This window comes from Astyanax mexicanus, chromosome 15 (genome assembly GCF_023375975.1).
Source record: "Astyanax mexicanus isolate ESR-SI-001 chromosome 15, AstMex3_surface, whole genome shotgun sequence".
NCBI lineage: Eukaryota > Metazoa > Chordata > Actinopteri > Characiformes > Acestrorhamphidae > Astyanax > Astyanax mexicanus.
The window spans coordinates 23,472,291-23,495,689 of NC_064422.1; the positions used below are offsets into that span (position 1 = coordinate 23,472,291).

The 23,399-nt window shown below is 36.3% G+C and overlaps 2 protein-coding genes across 2 annotated transcripts in view; both read right to left on the minus strand.

Moving 5' to 3' along the window:
* gucy2cb (guanylate cyclase 2Cb) overlaps positions 1 to 10,845 on the minus strand; it is a 20,639-nt gene extending 9,794 nt beyond the window's left edge. The window contains exons 1-16 of the mRNA XM_007251319.3: positions 10,324 to 10,845; positions 9,045 to 9,157; positions 8,369 to 8,436; positions 7,883 to 8,098; positions 6,948 to 7,069; positions 6,746 to 6,845; positions 4,725 to 4,824; positions 4,110 to 4,251; positions 3,931 to 4,013; positions 3,616 to 3,736; positions 1,679 to 1,763; positions 1,436 to 1,538; positions 1,145 to 1,207; positions 983 to 1,054; positions 317 to 421; positions 107 to 193 (exon numbers count right to left, since the gene is read on the minus strand). Coding sequence (XP_007251381.3) covers positions 107 to 193; positions 317 to 421; positions 983 to 1,054; positions 1,145 to 1,207; positions 1,436 to 1,538; positions 1,679 to 1,763; positions 3,616 to 3,736; positions 3,931 to 4,013; positions 4,110 to 4,251; positions 4,725 to 4,824; positions 6,746 to 6,845; positions 6,948 to 7,069; positions 7,883 to 8,098; positions 8,369 to 8,436; positions 9,045 to 9,157; positions 10,324 to 10,522 — 1,779 coding nt within the window. The 5' untranslated portion in view covers positions 10,523 to 10,845. The remainder of the gene's footprint in view (positions 1 to 106; positions 194 to 316; positions 422 to 982; positions 1,055 to 1,144; positions 1,208 to 1,435; positions 1,539 to 1,678; positions 1,764 to 3,615; positions 3,737 to 3,930; positions 4,014 to 4,109; positions 4,252 to 4,724; positions 4,825 to 6,745; positions 6,846 to 6,947; positions 7,070 to 7,882; positions 8,099 to 8,368; positions 8,437 to 9,044; positions 9,158 to 10,323) is intronic.
* Positions 10,846 to 15,706: 4,861 nt separating this feature from the next.
* On the minus strand, positions 15,707 to 20,787 carry csdc2a (cold shock domain containing C2, RNA binding a). Its single transcript, XM_007251275.4, has 4 exons — positions 20,601 to 20,787; positions 18,662 to 18,884; positions 17,263 to 17,385; positions 15,707 to 16,654 (listed from the first exon to the last, which is right to left on the minus strand). The coding sequence occupies exons 2-4, from the start codon at positions 18,838 to 18,840 to the stop codon at positions 16,492 to 16,494; spliced, it is 465 nt and encodes a 154-aa protein (XP_007251337.2). The 5' UTR covers positions 18,841 to 18,884; positions 20,601 to 20,787; the 3' UTR covers positions 15,707 to 16,491.
* Positions 20,788 to 23,399: the final 2,612 nt, after the last annotated feature.

Consider the following 23,399-nt stretch of genomic DNA (forward strand, 5'->3'; position numbering starts at 1 on the left):
AAAGGATGATGTACAAACTACATTACTGCACTAAATCAAAGTGTCCTGTCCATTACTTAAAGTTACATTAATTACTCCCATGCCAATAGAACTCTAGTCTACATACCTTTGCAATGTCATACATGACAGAGATTTTGTACTCCCAGTCCATGAAGGTTTCCTCTGGGTATGAAATCCTGTCATCAAGTAGGTACTGAAAAAAAAAAATACATAAAATGAATGTAATGTTTTACAATGTTTATTTGTAAAATATGTTTGGACTTGTGCAAATTAGTGCAATTAGCTGTAAAGTAAAGATAAACACTGTTGTACGCACCCTCAGAGATCCTCGCTCACCATACTCAAACACTCCAAGAACTTCTTGCTCCAGCTTGATGGTGCCATAGAATTTTATCAGGTTGTAATAATCTATTTGCAACAGCTGGAAAAAATGATTATTTTGTTATTCATTGTTATGATTTATTATTTGTTTTTCTGTTGAAACATACTGAAGACAATCTGACCAAAAAAGACAAAAAACAAATAACTTAAAGAAATTTAATATTTTATATCTGCCTTAAATTTACATACTGTCTTAGATTTCTTAAATGTCTCTTAGAAGACTTTTGCCTTTTCAGTTGTGCATATTGTCATCGCTAAAAGTGACTTATAAAGAACAAAATATTTATTAATTGAAAAGTAAAGAACGTATATATTTTCACCAGTAAAGTTGCCATTGTGGAGATTTTTGTGTGACAGCAATGATGTACCAAAAGGTACATGTATATTTGAAAAGAATCGTAAAAAAAATCGTAAAGCTCACATTCAGAACCCTTTTCTGATATAATTAGGTGTTAAAATACTCCTTAAGTTAGAGTTCTTTGTTTAATTACATTCAAATCGAAAAATAAGGGTCCCTGTAATTCAAACAGTAAAACAAAAACACAATAATAGCAGCACAAAGCACAAAACTCATAAGGATACATAAGAATTCTATTCTTACTGCATTAAGCTCTATTCTCTGACTTTCGCTGAAGGAGCCGTCCGAGTGCTTCACCTTCTTAAGGAACACAATCTGCAATTAAAGGCACACAGTTGTGTTGGAGCAATGAATACCTGGATACATAAAAATTGATGAGAAGCTACTGGGAAAAAGATAAAGTACCTTTTTATCGTATCGTGCACAGCGGATTTTGTAGCGTTTATCCTTCCGTGAATCTTCATCAATCTGAATGAACAGAAACACTGCAGTTATATATCTGCTGGTTCAGTTACATACATTGGAATGTACCCGTGTAATACAGATATTACACACTAAAAGAAAAGGTCAGTGCCCTTTGTAGAGAGTTTCCGGACACAGCTTAAGAAAAACTGAAACACTGCTATGTAATTTAGATGTTTCAAGGTGTAAAAGATGTGAAAGAATAATGTCTGAATCCTCAACAGGTCACATCACCTTTAAAGACACCATGCTCCTCTCACTAAACTCTATAGGTGTGATGAGCTCTGTAGGGATGTGGGACCATTGCCTCTGCTTTTGGCGGTATGACCTGTTCTGCCTGAGAAAGCATAAGGCAAATAATTAGTCAGTCCATGCTCCATCCACAGATAATATTTAAAACAGATAATATTTAAAACAGATTAAAACAGATAATATTACAAAATGGTGAAGTGATTAAATCAAATCTGACTTTCTCACCAGTAGAAGCCGAATGCAACTGAAGCTATTACTGCTACAATTATGGATCCCAGTACTATAACAATGATCTCCTGCATCCACAGACCTGAACATAACAATACAATTGGTTAGACATAACAATAAAAAGACCATATCAGAGAAAAATAAAATATATATATATATAATCTTCTTTATAGTGATAAAAGTAATTGCTGTACTAAGTAAGTTTTATTAATATTTAAAAAATGCTGTTTGTCAGATTTTTTAAGCAAAGCGATAGCAGATATTTTGAAGAAATGTCCTTTTAAATGCCCTTTTTGACTGATTAAAGCACTGTCCACATACATAATTTAAACATTTCGTTTTTAAACATAATTGTCCACATAGAGAGGCTAACTTGTGCGGGTGATATTACTTTACAAAAGAAAAACAGAGGTTATATCCAAAATTACACACTAATCCCTACTATGCAAGTCAAGTCAACTGAAAGCCTAATAGAACATTATATATTTTAATATATACATAAATCTGAAATCTAGTAACATCTACATGTAGACACTGTAGCTTTATGACTTCTGTAGTTCATTATATAGTGAGTATGGGGGTATTTGATGGTCCTTTGGATTGTCTTCTGGTTTGACTGAGCTTGAATGACCAGAGGTATCTATGGCAGGCATTATAAACTAAATGCATTTTTGAGCACCTCTATACTTGAGAAAACACTAAAACTTATTTTTTAAAAATCACAAAATACTTAACCACCTGTGTATTCACACATAATTAATATGTTATATTGATGTTATTTTTACAGAATCCTAACTGATGTGGGAGCGCACAATCCCTAAAAATGTCTACTTTCACTTTACAAGCCACATTGCTTTAGATTTGGCGGTTCACATTCACAAATGTAAGTGATCTGTGTATGTGTGTAATGTGAACGAATCTGTCCCTGAAACGCCTCACATGCGCACATTGATACATGTATAAACATCGTCTTCTTCACCAACAACAAAATAAAACTCATATTAGAGAGATGACTCGTAACTTAAAAGGTAAAATTGATGAGTTAGCAGCTCATATGTGGAGCATCTTTTGATGGAGTGGAGAAACAGCAAACAGCTGATCTAAAGTTCATGCTCAGGTCGAGGAGTTGACAAAAGGCCAGGTGGTTTGCTTTTGCTGTTTTTGCAGCTATAGCTGCACAGCTGCTTTAAGAGATGTGTGGATACAAGAGAGAAGCACGTAGCACATGTGTAAAAGCAAAAAGAAGCGTGAATGACCGTTCACCTTCATTTCACATGTCCATGGATTGGATATGTATCCCATTTAAGACCACATATAAAAGTGACTCAAATCTGACTGGAAACAATTGGATTTGGCACATTCACACAGCCGTGAAAAAATCAGATCTGTGCCACATTGAGCAATAAATCGGATTTGGGTCACTTGGTAATGTGAATGTGGCCTAAGAAACTCTGGTTATAATTGCATAACCCCACCTGCCAAAGTAAAATTAATGCCCAGATCAGCAGCTTTTTTCTTTATGTTATTTTCACAATAACGATTAATCTTATAAATCTTCCAGATTATAGACTATGTAACTTTCCCAAAAGTTAGTTTTCAAAATGATGAATTACTATGTTAGTTATGAAGGAAATGCTTGTAATTTTAAGAATACATCTTAAGTACTAGCGTACAAAGTACTTTTGGTAAATGCACCTTATGTCCATAAGATGTTCTATATTTTCAAATGAACATATAAATAACACATGGGACTTTTAAAACTGACAAAGTCTTACTCTAATGGCATTTCTGACCTACCCTCTGACTTACCTACTACAACATAAAAATGTTAAATGATAAATATTAAAAACACAAATTACACTTCTTTTAAAGAGTACTCCTCCAGTCTAAGTCTAACTTTGTCAAAATAAGGAGAGCACTGGACAGCACAGCACCTTTGCGATCACTATTGGGCCGATCGTCAGGAAGGAGCCCGGAGAGCCAGATAAAGGAGGGGTTGTTCTCGACCAGCTCTGTTTGATTAACCGTGGTGTTGAACTCATAAAGAACTTTGTACTAAAAGACAGACAAAGGAACGTCAGTGTTTATACCAGATAACACACATCCACTGCACCCTGTCGCCATAGAAATGTGCATGCTTACTCAGAGTAATAAAGTAATGACTTTATGATTGATTCACACACTTTCGGAACCTGTCAGACAATAGTAATCAATCTGTTTTGATTGGAAGAGTGAGATTTATTGCCTACCTCATTGTTGGCATTGGTGTAAATCAGTGAAAACACCACATCTCTATCACCATGCTCATCTAACTCATAAACTCCTGCCATCCCTGTGATCACACACACAAACACACATGTATAAATCAAACAACTGAACACCATATGGGTTCATAAAATAAACTGGCATTTCAACATGTTTCACTCACCTTTAAACGACACGTTTCTAAAGTAGTTGATGTTGACGGATTCTACGTCTTGAAGTTCTAATGCGGGAATGCTCCAGATTGCCCTCATAATCTGACCAAACAGCAGCACCCCGTCATGATATGCTGCAATATAATCGTTCATCTACATGTAGAAGAACCAAATGAACAGACAGAAGATATTTACAATACAGAAAAACAATAGATATTTGGTTTACTGATTTAAATTGGTTGATTCAAGTTTTAAATTAATTTATATATATTAAACAGTCCATGTCAAGAAAACCAAATTGCCTTCTCATTTTAAATTATTAAATACAGTAAATATAATTTGATATAGTATGGCAATTCTGTTAACATCTCATTAACTAGTCATTGTAGAGACGTATTGCCAATAGAATATAAAAAATAACAAACAGTAAAAACAGTTAATTGGTATACAAAGTCTGATTCAGGTTGCAGCAGGTTTAACTCTTCTAATTCATGCAGAAGTGAACTACAGGGGAAGCAATCAGACTTTCTTGCTTTATACATTAAGTAAATATTTTTAAAATAGCTCAGTGATATTAGTTCAGATAATATCAAACCAAGGTTTAATATATCAAAGCAGTTACTGACCGTGTTGTTTGTGCTGACGGTGTAGTTCCTTGTATTGGGCATGGTCAACACCAGGACATTCCTCATAGCAGAATTGGACGCTTCAGTGTAGTATCTGTCACTATTAATATATATGGAATTTGGGGTGTTAGGATACTCATGTTATTTATTTATTTATTTATTTTTTAAACATATGCAGTTATTGTTTAAAAGGTCTTTGAATGCTGTATAGGGTTGCAACGGTATGAGATTTTCACGGTATAATAACCGTCTCAGAAAATACCGCGGTATCACGGTTATCACGGTATCACAGTTTGTTACATATATTATTAAACTGACCCTTAAAGAAATTACAACAAAGGTTTTTTGTTCAATTAACTATTTATTGTAGAAACCTGGAACAATTATAATTTAATGTCTCCTTAAAAAAAAAAGCTGTACACCATCAGGTGAAGGAAATTAGTTTTTTCCACTACTCTTAAGGGCATTAAGAGTGTATATAAAAAAATATATATATAAATATATAATATATATATATACACACACACACACACACACCCACACACGTTACACACATTACATGTCCTCTAAGAAGTAAAGATCCTGTATTTAAAATATTCAGTACAATTATTTAAGTTTAAATTATTTAATATCTGATAAACTGAGCCTGGGTCAGTGTCTGATCAACAACTGTTGTAAACGTCCGTTTTACTGCCAAGTTGGTATATAAGCAGATACTGCAGAAAGAGGGGATTTATTTCTGACATGATCCTCACAATAGAGATTTCTATTTTAAGGCTTTCACACCGAGTCTGGTTTTAACATATGAAAAACAGGCACGTCAGGATTTGAAAATGAACGCATGTAAATGAATGGCGTCTTTCACATCCAGTCCGGCCAGGACCTATGCACGGACACGTGAATCCGTCGTAGCACGCACTTCACGCCTGTACCTGCGTGCCCAAATTTCGGATAACTCAGCGCTTTTGCGGGCGCTTACCGCATGGGTTGTGCACGACTACAAAGAGGTTTTATTTAGGTTCAGATTAAAATTATAAACTAAACACATACTTTGCGCTGCACAGTGGGGTGGTGTTCTCGGAGATGGGAGAACAGGTTTGACGTATGTCCACCTTTAGCTGTGACTTTACGTCCACATTGATTACAAATCAGATAACCATCCTCGGGTGCGTTCGGCGGGTATCCGAAATAGTCCCACACTGCTGATTTTAGTTTAGCCTTTTTTAAGGCGGACGGAGATAATGTTTAGTCTGATGCACTTTCTGCTGTTCTCAACGCTGTGTGCTGAGGAGCTGAAGCGGAGCAGAGTTGCGCATGTGCGGGTGAGTTTCTCCGCTGGCTTGCGTTTTACCGGTAATAAGCAAACACACACGGTATGATAACCGTGCATTTTGATACCATGGTATACCGTGAAACCGGTTACCGCTGCAACCCTAATGCTGTAGCAATCACCCTGAAAATCAGCCCCATTATTTCTCTTGTCCATCAAGCTTCCAAAGTGAACGGTAATTCAACACTCTAGATAACACAATTTGGTGTTATATATCTCAGATTTTGTGCCCAGATACTGCGCCGAGTGGCTAAGGCGCTGCCAATATGATCCTAATGAATGGTTTGGGTAATTGGCTGTGCAAAATTGGGGAGAACATGGGAAAAAATAGAAATAAAATGATTTTAAAAAGCCACACACCAGGCCTGATTTAAGTCGGCTCCAGGTTGATTCTAGGCCCAGTTCCGGGGGCGTGCCAGGTACTATCGCTCTAACTTGTGACGCGTGGACTTCTATTGCCACAGAAATATTTCCCTCAATTTAATATTTCTATACATAATATCTTCATACATATCGGGCGATAGTGGTCTTTAATTTGTGTGCAGCTGTTGGGTGTCAGATCCCAAGGACAAGGATTGAGCCCCTCTGACACATTTCTTATCAATAAAATGTTCATATCCTTTACACCTCTTTAGCTTTTTCCATTTATGTTTTTTTCAATGCACAGTTAAAGATTCACATCAGGACTGACCTGTACAGATCGATCAGAAGAAAAGCAGTGCGTGGGTCAGAGTCCATGGATCCATTCTTCAAATCAATTATGTCATCAGGAGTGCCACATAAAATGAACACTGTGTGAAAAGAGCACATTTCAAAAATGCACAAATCTGTTAATAATGTATAGACTTATCCTTATCTAAAAAAGAACATGAAACAATAACAGAATGACTCACAGTTACTAGTCCTTCGACTGTCTGTCATAGCAGCACTGAGCTTATCTTCCGTTCTTAGAATCTCTCGCTTCTCAGCGTAGTGAGCAAAGGGTCCTGAATCAGACTCAAGTGCATTCATGTACCTACAGAAACGGAAAACAATAGTAACTTTTTTAGAGCTGTCATCATTAATAAATTAAACTTCACAGTCTGGTTGAAAATAATTGATTAAAATTGATCCTATTATACAATCATAGCTGATTGTTCTCTCTGTATGAAGTATTCAGCCAGTTTTTTTTGCAGTTTTTGTTGATGAAGAATTTTCCCAGTATCTTTAAAAGCTTCTGCAAAATGTCTTACTGTAATTAGTAAAATTGGTTGTCATAATTTGGGCTATTTAAACAACTTTTTTATAACTTTTTATAAAGTTTTTAATATTTTTTATTAAACTTCAGGGTTGTAAGTTTATTACACTTTTGTTATTTAATGAGTCTATAAAACCGATTACCCTATTAGTTTTATAACTGACAGGATCATAACAAAGTCTGTCAATATTACAATACAGCTATGCAGACCAACCACATTTCCACACAAATTTCCAAAATGGCAATGTTACAGGACAAGAGAAAAAATCTTCATCCTTCTGGGACCCAGACCTTGCTTTATTTGTAACTAATTGTGTCAACTTGCTGTGAACCATTGTTCACTCTTCCATACAAGATCACTCCTCAACTTGCACAGGTCTGAGCATTCTTGAGAAGCAATGCTTCATTATTAATTACATACTGCCATCCCATGAATTGACATGTTAATGTATTTAAATAAGTGTTAAATTAAGCAAATAAACAATAGCTGTCTATTAAAATGGAAGAAGTGAACTATGTTTTCTGTAGAGCATTTTGTACAACAAAAAACAGGAATTGAAAAGGGTTTGTAATCCAAACGCAACCACTCACCAGAAGCAATCCTCTGTATTCTCGGTTTTCTTGTAGATGTATGTATTTTTCCAAACTGGCTTCAGATGGTCTGTAAAGTTCCAGAAGTTGATAAAGAAGCTGGCAACTTTGCGAGCAGGAGGCAATAAGCGTGTCAGGTTAGTCTTGTAGTCACATGACAGACCAAAGCTTCCCGCTGAGATGATGGGCATATTGAGCTCCAGACCAACGTCAAGACTGCCAAACACACACACATACTGTTAGGCTGTTGTGATTAACTGATTAAACAAATCCTAAATGTAATTCAGCTGTGATATTTTAAAAATGTTTTTGACAGTAATGTATATAGTATATTTTCCCACTGCTCTCTCTTACAGTTAGAAACAGTTTGATAGACACAAATTATATTAATTCACCACATGATGTCTTCTGTCTTGTTAATATAAAGTAAACATATCACACTTAAGGACAGGCACTTTTACAAACTACAGTCTTAACTGTACTCACTCCACCAGCTGGAAGGTTGCATAAGTACAGGTTGGCCCCAGCAGAGCACAGCCCACCATTTTTGAATCCTGTAACAGAAAGTTGTCTCTGAGATTTAACATGGCATACATTATGAACCTGTGCCACAGACAGGGTTAGGGTGTAATGTAATAACTGGAAATATGTTGTGAGAAAACAGGTATGACGTTCCCTTCCAATAATTAATTATATATAATACTCATATGTCTTTTGTCATAAAGACTCTTAAAATAAAATAAGTGATTTTTCCCAAAAAAGGAGAAATATTGATATGATAATTTGTTGTTAAACAAAGTTTAGTTATGGTTCAGTTACAAATTACCTTTGTAGGTAAACATATTTAGAACAGTTGCACAAAGCACAAAAAAGCCATATTTAGGAATAATTTTCAGAAGTGTCCTAAAAAACAGTATTTTACTCTGCATTGCTATATAAATATCTACGTTAGGCTAAAAGCTAATACCATCTATTGCCATCTATTCAGCTATTCTATCTAGCTAGCTAACTGCACCACACGATGCTATGCTAGGCTAGAATTAGATTAACAAATTTTGCCATTTAAAATATTTCTGTGTCACAATATTCATCTTCTGGATAATTAAAACAATGTACATGAAAATATTGGAATACCACTCAAATGATTACTTAAAAAACTCACCTTTAGAATTTTCAGGGTCTCTACAGCCTCACAGGTGCTACTGGTGCAGCCTTTCTGCAGGTAATACATGGTCTGAAAGCCATTGTAGCTGGCAGTGAGATTGCGATTCACACCTTTAATGATGAAAATTTAATTAAAAATACTGATTTTTTTTTAGACAAAGGTTTAAAAAAAATATTCAACACTCTAATACAGTTTTCACAAAACTACATTATTACCACATTTCTACAAAAAACAAATACAACTGAACATTCTGACTGATTTAATGTTAATTATTTCACTGTAGATAAGATTTGTGTGTGATGTTGATGAGGGTAAAATAATGGAAAATGTGGAAAATATCATTTACAGTAAATGTATTAAAAACATGCTCTACAGTACCAATTTCTCTGGCATGAATGTGTTTTATAAATGTGTTTGGACTAAAACTATTACAAAATGTTATATCTTTAGATATCAGGTTCTGTAATCACAACATCGTTCCTAAGAAAAACATACATTTCAGATAAAGTTCACAAGTTCACAAAAATGTTTTTAAAAAGCTATTCTCCAAAAACCTTCTTTTATGAAAGCAAAATTAAAAAAGAGCTGAATCAAAGCATTTAAACATGCAGTAGTCTAGAGCTATAAGTGATTTATTTTGTATGTGAAATCTGATTTTAGGAAGATACTCTACTTTTAATCTTGGTAACTTATACATTTTTTCAATTAATTTACTAAAGCGCATTTAATATATTAAATAACGAGTAACTGATAATTTTAAGTCGTACCTTCTTAACACCTTAAGCCTATTTATTTTAATTATATCCAAAGACTAAAATTCTAAATCTTAAACAAAAATATTTGTTTAAGTTTTTTTCTACAGTGAAAAAAGAGGAATATAATAATGTTTGGCTCCATGCAGCTGTGATAAATATACTGCTGCTGTTAATTTGCTTCACTAGTCTGCTGAGAAAATCAGCCTGGCCAGCTCATGTTGGTGAAGATAGTTAAGCTAGTAGACCAGCTTAGTATCTGACCAGCACAGGACATGTTATTGTTTGAGTTTGGTGGTTTAGCTGGTGTACAAGCTTGACCAGCACGACCGCACCAAGTGACCAGTATGGCCAGCAGGTCTTAATCACCAGACTAGATAACCACCACCCCTCTAATGTCCAGTCTGTGCAACCTTAATGCCTGGTAAGACCTAGCATAACCAAAATCAACAATGAAAACATTACAGTTTCAATAGGCTATCAATCAATATGATTTAACACTTAGTAAAAAAATAATACTTTACTATAATTTAAGTTGATTTGGGCGTCTTCTTCAATAGCATCTACCACATATGGCTGCACAAACTCCATACTCCAGGGTGAGACGCCGTCCTGCAGTAACACCACGTTCATCATGTACTCTCCATTGAGGCAGGATGAAGTCATAAGGAGAGATCCAGCTGGAAAGGTCCACAGTGCAAAAACTATCAGCCAGTACCGCATTTTCAATTATCAGCTGTTCCCAGTCAGTGGACAAGCACAGCTGACCCAGATGACCAACTTCACACTAGAAGCTAGCTAGGCCCCCAACGTCATGTTAGGGTGTTACAGCGTCCTCCATTGAGCGTTGTTTGACAAAAACAGGGCAAATAAAAAAATTAAAGGTGAAATGTAAGACAGTTACAGACTAATAAAGTTGAAGATCCTGTAGCTGAGAATACAGATTTTAAACACCACAGCCATGGAACAACATTAAGGACGGAAGCACTAGTGTGCCTAAAGCTGAGGTGAACTGTACACTGTCTATCTGCTCATCTGTTCTACCAGCCTAACAGCTCCTCTTTCCAGTCATTTCAGTGTTAATGATCAACAGCTATCGTCAAAGCTTCTACTCTGGGCTGTAGACCTAAATCATATGTGACCTTAGCCATTAAAACAAGTGCTGTATAGATAAGAGCTCTGCTCTATATTTCAGTGGGACACTTTATGTCAGTATCTCTAGATAAAACCTTTGCTTTTCTCTTAGAGAAACAGTCTGTGGATTTCCTCAGTCCTCATCATGTATGTGATACTGTCCTCCTGTAAAGATACTGCCTAGCTAGTGGCCCCCAGCCCATTTGAGTTTAAGACCCCTGGTCTAGAACCTTCTTCCTTTCACACCTTTCAAACCTTTTTTAAATGTCCATTTTATATATATCCTTAAGTGTGCATCACTCTGCTGCTATTCTGACATGGTTTAATAGAGGGAGAGATTGCGCTTTTTTAGCAGCTACAATCGACACCTCTATTATTAATCATTCTGCTACAGCACCCTACAGCAGGAACTGTCCCAGCTCATTTTTAGGGCAGCTAGTTGAATGCTCTGTTGCTCTGCAGCAGGTCATGTATCCCTTTTGGTGCTCATGCGCTCCTTTGATATTTTAACTGGTGTTTTAAAAGATAGGACAGGAGAGAAGTAGGTTAGTACGTTTCTGGGGTGTGATGTTTTTTCACTGAAGCATGGTTCATCAGAAACGTGGTAAAAGTGATGCAAGAATGAACTAAACAACAGTCCTGTAATTGAAACTGAACTGTTATGAACAACTGATATGATAAGTGGACGTGGCTTCATTTTATGTGACCAGATTTACTGCCTCAATAAAGGAGCTTCAATACTGCATCTAAATAAGCAGGCAGTTTCACCTTTGTAATGTTGAAACACTAGAAAATAATGAAATACATCTTTATTTTACTTGTCAGAAACAATAAGGAGTTACTGAATACAGGGCTAAATCTCAGATGTCGGGACAACAGGAAGGAAAAAGGAAGAAACTAATGACTTTTTTTAAGGAGCGAAGGTTGTGGTTGGGGTGCTGTGATACGATTATGCTGCTGAGTTAAGTGCCATAAAAGCAGCTGCGGTCTGCTTTGTGTTGTTTACCTGTTAAAAACAGATTTTGAAGAGGGGAAATTGTATGTACATTTTAAATACAACACTGACTAAGCTCTTCTTTAAAGAATATTGCTATATTATACTACATTTATAACAGTTATGCTAATAATGAAATAATGTCTTATTAAACTGTATGTTAATTACACAGATTTACACACATAAGTGTGGAAACTTTACTGTAAACAAAGGTTTAATATGAAATGAAGAATTATGTATTAAGTAAGTATTTGACTGTGATAGGAATAATGTATCAAAGCATTAACAGACATTTACTATTGTACAATATTGATTGATTTGTGATGTTTTTAAATTAGAATTTGTGAAACAAATAGGGAAATAGAATGAAGTGTTTTACACAAACCACCCTGAATGGCTTTATTAACAACTTAACCATTTAATAAAATACTAAAAAGATAAATCCCTTTAAAGCTGCACTCAGTACCAGCCTTCAGTCACAGCAGGCACTGATTATGTTAGCTAGCATTTTCAGCATATATGCTGGCATTTCTCTAAAAAGCTATTTTTCCTCATGTTCAGCTTTTGTATGCTACTTTTGTGTGATTTCTGATTTACCTGACTGCTGCAGTTATCCTGTTTCAGCTCAGCTGAGAGCAGTGGTTACCACCAGAGCTCACTTACTCCAACTCTGCTGAGCCCAGCTATTAGCATCATGGCTAACCCAGCAGCTGAGTCTGTTAGAATCACATCTACCTGACTGGCTGCACTCTGCTGAGCCCGGCTGTTACCAAAGAGGCTGTCCTGTCCCTCTTATGTGATTCCTGGCTGTTATCATCGCGTCCACCCTGTTGATCTGCATTGTTTACTCAAAAACATCCAGTGACTGGCAGTTCTGCCAGGGTCCCCACAACACTCTTGGACACCCCTACGCCTCGCTAGATAAGGTGTGAATCTCCTCACTTCTGCAAACACTACACCACAAAGCAGCACACTAATATAAATGCTTATGTTCTTGTCCTTTTTTCCAAACCTAACCAGAAATGTAGCTACATATGATTGGCCTTCTGAGCCGTCCACACATTCCCGCCCTTGCAGAGTAAACTGCAGTGTAGCACACAGAAGAATAAACATGCTCGGGCTGCATAGGGCGCACAGATTCCGCACTAAAACTTGAGTCCTCTATGGCAGACTAAGCAATATGAATGTACTGTTCAGTTAATTACAGAAAAGGCCTTTTGAATGGTTCTGAATGTTGTTTTTGATTTATTTTCTACTGACACGCTCACAAGCTCTTTTAGACTGCGAGGGAAGTTGTAAGCGGTCACCATAAATCTGTTGAGTTTTGTTTGAGATAAAATTAATGTGTAAGATTTAGAGGAAGTAGGTATTATACTCAGAATGCGCTTTTTTATTTTCCTATAAATTATATTGTAGAACAATTTTAATATTATCTTTTACACCCCAGGCTTATTTTGAGTTTTCATTTTAAGACCTATCAGTCACTGTAGAGTATCTGCTGTAAATATTTCAGTACATGCTATAAATTATTAGTATGCTGTAAATATTTCAGTACATGCTATAAATTATTAGTATGCTGTAAATATTTCACTACCTGATATAAATTATTAGCATCAACTGTAATTAATTATTTTATCCAATAAATTAATTATGCTGTAAATATTTCAGTACCTGCTATAAATGACTAATATGCTGTAAATGTTTAGTATGCTGTAAATGATTCAATATCTACGATAATTATTGTCTGCTGTAATTGATTGCGTACCTACTATAAACGATAAGTATAAACTGTAAATGATTAATTACATCCTATAAATGATTAGTATGCTGTAAAATATTCAGTGTCTGCTATAAAGGATTTAGTAACTGTTGTAAACGATTCAGTAACTACTATAAATGATTCAGTAACTGTTGAAAATGACTCAGTAACTGCTGTAAATGTTTAGTATACTCTAAATGATTAAATGTCTACAATAAATGATTATTATCAGCTGTAATTGATTCTGTACCTGCTGTAAATGATTAGTATCTGCTGGGAATTATCTAGTACCTTATAATTCAGTAACTAATTTGTGGAGAGGAATTGATGTATGGGCCTATACATATTTCTTTTTAGGATTTAAATGGTTAATGAAGGGCCTTTGCAACTATATAACTTCTTTATTCTTTGTGTTGGATGAACAAGCTCGAAAGCTGAAGCTGAAGCTTCTCCAGGATCATTAAAGCGAGACAGCTGACGACTGGAAAACAAATCTGGATTTCTGTTGAGGAACAGTGATGGTTGAGTCAGAATTTGGTGTTAGAACAGCTAGAAGTGATTAACTCAACTTGCTGGTGGAGGTGGTGTGCTGGTGTAAGAAGTGTTTGGGCCAGTTAATACCACTCATTAAAAAACATGAAATATAAAAAGATTTTTAAAACCAGGCATTGCAGTACACCATGTATATATTTTTAATAAGGAGGGCTTATACATAAGGCAGTTGTGTGGAAAGCTATTTTTTCTGGTCTGCATTGAGTTTAACTGAAACATGTATTTATACGTGTTAAAAACATCAACACAGATATTAGTCAAAATTAAATAAACTTTAAAAGAACTATGGAAAACCACAGTGGAAGGGTGGAAATTGCTAGACATGCTAGTGAGTGTGTTGCTTTTGGTCTACATTATTCAGATTTGTGATGTGTGAAGTCTGGTCTCATGGCTTTTCTCTCCACTTTTCATTCTTATCACAGCTCCATCAGAGCTGTTGCACCATTTTACGTCAGCACATACGACCACACTTCAGCTTTTAACCCATTCAGCTCCCAGCATCCTTCTGCACTGCAGCATCGTTCTGGACACCATTTAACCTACATGCTTGTTTTACTTACCAGGTTAATTCATAAGAGACTTAGCCTTGAAAAAGCAATAAGTGACTTATGCCTTTTCTTAACAGTGTTATTGTTTTTACTATGGTACAATATAATAAATCTTGTCTGGTAGCTATAAACAAGAAGGCAGATACTATTTGGTCAGTAAAGGTTTGTTAAATGGTTTCTTTTGGATTTTGTTCGAAAGTGTCCAGTTAGTGTATTCTGAATGTGTCAGTATCAGAAAAGTATGCTTTGTGTTTCTGTTAATTATATTGCTAATTTTCTAGTTTTGATTTAGAAATATAAAGCAATATTTAGCATTGCAGTATATTGCCTGAAAGGATTATTATAAACTCTTTAGACCTGATTTGCACCCCAGATTTGCATTAAACTAAAATGGGGATTTGAAAGGAACTCCAGACTTTAGAAGCAGAATTAACAGGTTTAGTATTGTCACAAAGTTTAACATCAGAGGGCAATTTAGGAATACTCACACCTTTATACGTTGTAAGGTGTTATTTTGTGACTGGAAATAAATATTTTTGAAATTTGAGTGAGGGTTTGAGAAAAATAAATTTCTTAAGTCGTGCAGATGTTTAACATTCTCTGATATAGAGTGTACTGGGAATGATGTAGAGTGTACTGGGAATACGTCATAGAAGACTTTACCACAAACAACAGACAGTGTGCAGCAGGTGGCAATCTGGCTAGTATTGTCTGTGCAAACAGACAAACGACTCTGGCATACATCACATCCATATCAAATGCAGGATGCTCCAAAAGCATATCCTGCAGGTCAGTAAAGCTTTCTGTTACCATGGGACATGTTTCTATTTCCTGTCCCATGACCTTTGCCATATTAGACTTGTGGTATGTCTAAGACAGTGTATGTCTAAGTGGGACAAAACTGTAAAACGAAGATTGGAAATGTTACATCATGAAAGAATTTATTTAAAAAGAACCTTTCATGTAATGATCAAACAAACACGGTCACAATGATCAACACAAGAGTCAAGTCAAATGTGGGGTAATGTTTCTTAATGCACATTATCTGTTAAACGTGTGAGGACAAGGTGTGACAAAACGAATGTTGAAGTGCTTTGCACCAACAAATTATCAGAATTTAGTTTAAGCAAAATTCTAAAATTATTATTTATTATAATAACTAGCACTATTTATCTAAGTGATCCTTAAAGTTCTGTTTAACAGTAAAACATGTAATGAAAGAGCCACTCTCTAAGATGACCTCACTCTAGGTTTAAGTGCCCCTAAAAAAACAAAATCTCAGTTCCCTGAAATAAAAATAAATACACAAATAAATAAAATGACAACACAGACAGAGTCAATGCTACCCAGAGGAAACCTTTTGTTTAAATTGTTGCTGCTGCCAATTCACAGATCAGTTGACCTTGCCAAGAGTCCAGTTCGTTCCAAAGGAGACCTCCCACTGACGCTTGTTCCTTCACCACATTTGCCAAGCTACAGAAACAGAAGTTACGTAACCCTAATTCCCATTCCATCCATAACCTACTTACACATAATGCCATTTCAAGCTCCTGCATCCAGTTTGTCCTCATTAGCCCCCTTTTACATATTAATTTACTCCCTTTAGCTATCTATTGTTCCATATGCTAGCGTTCTCCCTCTCTTGTGTCAGAACCCTTCCCGTCCAAACGTCTGTTCTTCATTCTGTCAGGGTTTAAAGGATGAGCTAGGAGCTGATCACTTGTCCGGACCAGGTCTCGTGCTTCGTACCGGGTGTAAGGTTGGTGATGACCACCTCCACAGCCTGGACCTTCAGGTTCTTCGGAGGCACAGGGCACACTTTGTAGGTCACCTCATCCCCCTCCATTGGCACATATTCACCCTCAACGCTGAGAAGCAGAAAAATGCACATTATTATCTCAGTAAATACGTAATCCATTGCACAGTGATAAAACAACTCTAAAATTACAGTGGTTAAAGAGGAATTCGGACAAGTTTTCTACATACATTTATTATTAAGCTCAAAGCTAACGCAAAAGCAAAAGCTTTCATGTAAAATTTAGAGCATTTATGGTAGATTTAGAGATTTAGGATTTACCACCATCAACACATCATTCCAGAAAATACCATATTCACTTGTGCCTTTGGAGAATAAATAAAATAACTGAAAAGGCCTTAATTACATTCATACTTCTGTCACTTCTGTATGTAACTGGCACTATAATAGTGGTGTGAATAGAGCACAAAAAGATCAGGATTATATTATATCAAACAAAATGAAATAATATATGGCCATATCTTACAGCCCTAGGCAATATATATGCATTTATATTAAAATCTAGAAAAATATATCTGGATCATCTGCAGTCCTAATTCACTGATCCATTAACATGTATTAACTTTTCTAGTGAGACTGTGTGTGTGTGTTATTATGGGTCACTAATACAGTATGATACTTTATAATAACCAGATGTCTGCAGTAAGGAATCACACTCACTCTGAGATGTGAACAAATATGTCCTCTCCTCCATGGGCAGGGCGGATGAAGCCATGGCCCTGGGACCTGGAGAAGTTCTTGCAGACCCCCTTGAAAACCGGTCCAGACCTGGCCCTAACCGTACTGATTAGACAGAGACAATAAATAAAGAATGTTTTGAATGTTTATTACTAAAGATATAACCCTATTCACACACAATGCACAACGGTTTTGCTCCAAACAGCTCTTTCACTGAGACTGCAGTGATGAGATACCTGCAAACAAGTAAGTATTGTAAGTCGCTTTGAACAAAATGCAATGTAATGTAATGTAAAAGTAACCTGGGTTTCTATAAAAGACAAACCCATTACATTCATTCATGTATTTCACACATCCAATGTCATGAATGATTAATCAGAATCCTTGGAATTTAACTGTTGTAATTTCAGCGTGTATGCAGTATGTTAGCAGCAGAAGTAGGGGAGAATTAATGTGGGTTAAAAGGTAACATTGACTTTTACGTAGGTGAACACATTCAAGTGACACATGCTTTTGGTCATTTTATAATCTTCATGCCAACTGTAATTTTTTTACACTGTTCACAGAATATAGTACATTTTAATTTAATAACATTCTTAGTGAAATGTAATATTACTATTATTTCAAATTAATTATTATTTTTAGCATATAAATAACTAGCTAGGATAAAGTACAGCCTCCACAAAGTGGGGTTAGTTTTAGCCAGTCAATGTGCCTACATTCAAAAATAAATAATTATTTTCAATAATTATAATTATCTGGGTGGAAATATTTTAAAACAGCACAATGGAAACTTTCATTTGTTACTGCTGGGCTCACCTAGGAGCCACCAATAAAAAAAAAAACATGCTTTTTTTGGACAAGAGATACAGGACCGCAAGTGTAAGAAGTATGTTGACTGATATATTTATATATATTGACTGATATATGACTACATATTTGACTTTAATTATACAGCATTTGGAGCATGCAGTAGTATCAACAATGACTTTATACTCCCTATTACCATCAGTGGAGCTTCATAAAGATTTTGAAACTGTTGTTTTAACTGTTAATTTTTAAAATGCTAAATGGTGTTGCTTGAATGTTTTTATGCTTAAAAGCATAATTAGATCACACAACATAGAACTGGTTCAGTACCTTTATAATTAGTCTCTGAGTCTTTCGTGCTTTCAACCTTTTTAATTTTTTACTTTGATTGATGTACCTTTTCATTTTCTGTGTTTGTTCTCCCCCGTACTAAAACAGTGGTCTGAACTGTATCTTAATAATATTGTGTTACATATTAACTGAGCTTTTCTCTTTTAAAATCAAGACAATGATTCATAAAAACAAACACACTACTATAGTGTCATTTTCCTGCATGTTGTTGTGTACTCACGCTGAGTAAGTGCGGTTACGCTTGGTAGGCAGTGGACTAGGTGGCTCTCCAGGCTGTGGAGGTTTCTTTTCCCAGACGCGACTGCCCTCTCTCAGGAAGGGGAAGGAGAGCGAGAGTGGTGTGCGGGGGCAGTGCAGCGGGGGCTCAGATGGTGGTGATGAAGTATCCGAGTCAGCCATCGCTTGGAGAAATCAGGAAGTTCTGAAGCCTCAGGCGTCAGCGGCTGCAAACAGAGCAGATCAGTTACAACACCAGCTGGAGTCTATTGTAGGGGTGTAAATCTCTCACTGTGCATTCATTAAATTTAATAATGACTCTTTAAGAAAAGATTCAGTACGTCACAAAACATCAGGAACATTTCACAGTGATGTATCTGCTTACTCTGCCCATAAGGCAGCTAAACACTGAGGTGCATATGATTTTATGATATTTATTTCAGAGAAGAGTCACAGTAGTAAACAATAGATAGATGTGTGTTTGTGGGCGGTGGGTTTAGTCATCCTAGCCATCATATTTAGATTCAGTACAGTCACAATTCTAACAATCTGATATGACCCATGATTCTAAAATCATTGTGCATCCCTACTTTTTTATATCTTTAGTAAACTAGGGCCAGTGTTAACAACTGTCAGTACTCATTCTGAAATAAAGACACAGCAAAACAACAATATTGGGTACATACATGCCACCCTTACTCATCGGCATGTTTTAGGGCCCCTATAGCAATTGAACCTAAGCAGAAAATCAATAAAGGCCCATGGATTCGCAGCAGGTGAACAACAGCCAAACATATAAATACTCACCAAATGCATTATTTAATTAACCCATCAGTAACAAACACAGTAGATAATGTATACAGCTCTAAAAGAAATAGGCGACTTAAAAATAAGTTTCTGTAATTTTACTTCAAAACCTCTGGAATATAATCAAGAGGAAGATGGATGATCACAAGCTATCACACCAAGCTCAACTGCTAGAATGGCATAAAGTTATCCAAAAGCAGTGTGTAAGACTGGTGGAGAAGAACATGCCAAAACTGTGATAAAAAACAGGTTTGTTCCACCAAATATTGATTTATTTTTTTGTTATGTCAGCCATTTCTCATTTTTTGCAAATAAATGCTCCACATGACAATATTTTTATTTGGAATTTTGGAGAAATGTCCGTAGTTTATAGAATAAAACAACAAGGTTCATTTTACTCAAACATATACCCATAAATAGCAAAATCAGAGAAACAGATTCAGAAACTGAAGGGGTCCCCTAATTTTTTCCAGAACTGTATAAAGAAATAAATACATGAAAAAAAAATAATTTAAAACATTTTATGTAGCGATAAACAATGATAAAAAAAAAAATATTTGACCAGCCCTACCCTCAGTATACTGGGATCACTCTGAAATAAAGACACGGACACAGGCCGAGAAACACTGTTCTAAACCAAAGCTATACAATAATATTGTGTACAAATGATATATTGACATAATTAAATTCAATTAAATTGCTATAGGGGCCTTAAAACAAGCTTTCCTCTACTTACTGCAGCATAATAAACAGAGGAAGCTGTTTCTTTCTGTCAGAAAATCAATGAAGAGAAGAGACTCACAGACTGCAGCAGGTGAATAACAACCAGTCATGTTAGCGAGATTGTTAAATACATCAGAAATAAAGGACTAGCGCTACAGTTTCAGGCTTTATTTAAGTGTGAATGGTCTAGTTTTGTATTTTTCAGGCAGCAGTAACCCAAATGGGCCTCTGACAGAGCCGATAAACCGCGGTGAATGTGGAGGAATGGTCCTCGCCCTGTTCTCCTCCTCCTCCTCCTCCTCCTCCTCTCCGTGTGACTCCATTATTATTAGAGTACCGCGGCGGCTCCGGAGCAGCGCTAGCCGAGTATGGGCGCGGGCTGGCTAGGCTAAAGACCTAAATATCGCCCTTACCGTGTTTAGAAACGGTCCTCCAATATAATAGTCCTCTTCAGAGTCTCAGCAGCGACTGAACACAGCCACAATCCTCACATAGCATCCAGGAAATCAGTCAGTGAGCTGCTGTCCCCCATCTCCTGAGCTAATCATGCCCTCCATTCTCCTCCGCGGCTCGGTCAGGAGACTGAGGAGACTCGACGACAGAGCGGGAGGAGGAGGAGGAGGGGGGAGCCCGGGGTCCCCAAAGAATAAAGCCCAGTCAGACTCATCAGCACACTCATTCATTCCCACCATACTGCTTTCAGTCACACGAAGCCGTAATTTTTTTTACACAGAAAAAGACAAAAAACACACACAAAAACCTTACAAACAACATGCGGATAAAAACTGAGAGCCTTCAGCCTGAATCACCAACAGTCACCAACCATCAATATCCACCTAAACATGTTTATATGCACTACATAATAAACAAAACATTTCCTATGGTTGTCAAACGCTTAAAACAATAGTTGCATTATTTTTGTGTAATTACAATTAATCTGCTTTCATGTTATTGTTAAAATCAGTTAATGTTTGTTACATTGACAAAAAAAAAATCGAAATGCATTTATTCCCATAATGTCTCATCCGGCCATTACAGTTCCACCACCATGCTTCACAGGAAATTCTTACTGATTGGTTCTTAGTTTACAAAGCAGTGCTCATTACACCTAATAGGGTTTATGTGTCAGATCTTCATTGTGATTCATTGTGCCATGGATACCATGGATCATGTTCCTTCAGTTTAGGCTCTTTGTCACTTCCAAGGTAATTTTACACAACACAGCTCTAATTGTGATTATGTAGAACTTAGCAGTGGATTTGTAACCTTTCTATTACAACCTGGTCCTACTAAGGTCCTAAGAAATCTTATTTCTGTGGCATAATGTGCTAGACTGGTTTGCTGTGACTGCAAAGTTAAAACATAACTGTGGTTTATCACACCACAGTTTTGTTCAATTTATCTAGCCACACCCAGGCCTGATTACTGCCACACCTGTTGTCAATCAAAAATCACTTTAACAGGACCTGCCTAACAAAGCTAAGTACACCAAAAGATACTCAAAAGATAGATACCATGCCAATATCCAAAGTAATTCAGGAACAAATGAGAAAGAAAGTAACTGAGATCAATCAGTTTGGAAAAGGTTATAAAGCCATTTCTAAAGATTAGCAACTCAGTGAGAGCCATTATCCACAAATGGTGAAAATATGGAACAGTGTTGAACCTTCCCAGGAGGGTCTGGCCAGCCAAAATTACCCCAAGAGTGCAGTGACAACTTATCCAAGACATCAAAACAACATCCAGAATACTGCAGGCCTCACTCATCTCAGTTAAGGTTAGTGTTCATGACTCCACAATAAGAAAGAGACTGGGAAAAAATGGTGGCGTGCCAAGATTTTAACCACTGCTGAGCAAATGAACATTAAGGCATTGCTACATTTTTCCAGAAAACGCCTTGATGATCTCCTTTTGGGAAAAAACAATCTTTGGACTGATGACACAAAATCTGACCTTTTTGTAAGGTGTTTGTCCTGTTACACACATTTAAAAAAAAGAACATCATAGCTAGAGTAAAACATGGTGGTGGTAGTGTGATGGTCTAGGGCTATTTTGCTGCTTCCTGGAAAACTTGCTGTGATAAAAGGATACCATGCATTCTGCTTTCTACCAAAAAGTCACCTGCCATCTATTTGTGACCTCAAACTGAAACTAAATTGGGTTCTGCAGCAGAAAAATGATCCAAAATGCACCAGCAAGTCCATATCTGAATGGCTAAAGCAAAAACGAAGTAAAGATTTTGGTGTGTCCTAGTCAAGGTCCTAACCCGAATCCTTTTGAGATGCTGTGGCATGACTTTAAAAATAATCTAATCATTGATGAATAATTAACATCTCAAGACTAACTGTTAATCCCGAAAAAAACTTATGCTGGTAGGCTAGCTCCTTAACCAGGTCTTGTTAGTGTATGTTTTTTCTGGGTGACCAGCTTGCCTTGAGCTGGATTTTTTGTAGCATCCCTAAATTTGACACCTTTATTATACTGGGGTCAACATTAACTATCGGTACCCATTCTGAAATTAACACAGCACAGCCTAAGATAATAATCATATTGGGTATGTGGGTTGTACTTTAAAAAGCAGTGTTCACCAGACATAACAGGGTGCATATGCCAGCCAATTTAGATCAATCTGTTCATAACTCAAGCCAAGGATCCCATTGTCGCTCAGACAAGAAAGGCCTGCTGTTCTTTATTTGATATTCTGAGGTTCTTTGTCAATTTTTTTTTACACCATATGGCTTAAATTGAGGAGCCCTAGAGCCTTATTTAACCTTTGTTTCACAACATTTGACTGAGAATTTAGGAAATCTCTCTTTTGTATGGCTAGATGTGCTTGACTGAACAATGTATCTGGGGCCACGGTCACTCCGATCAAAGGCCCAAAGTTATAATTAGATTGGAGGGGTTTGACCCCATTTAAGCTTGGTTATTAATTTGAGCGCTCACTGGTTTCTGATGAAAGAGTGTAATACATCTTTAATTTAGTTATCACTGATATCTCCACAGTGTTTACATAAACAGTGTTTTAAAAAGGTGTTTATGATTTGTTAGAATTTAACACATTAAAATGATTTTTTTATTATCATTATTTAAAAATGTGTGACAATGGCAGTTCCCAGCACAAGACTTTTTATGATTTGCAATGTTACGTTAGTGCAGAGCAAACAGAGATGTACTTAATTGTTCCACATTGGGCTTACACTTTATTGCGG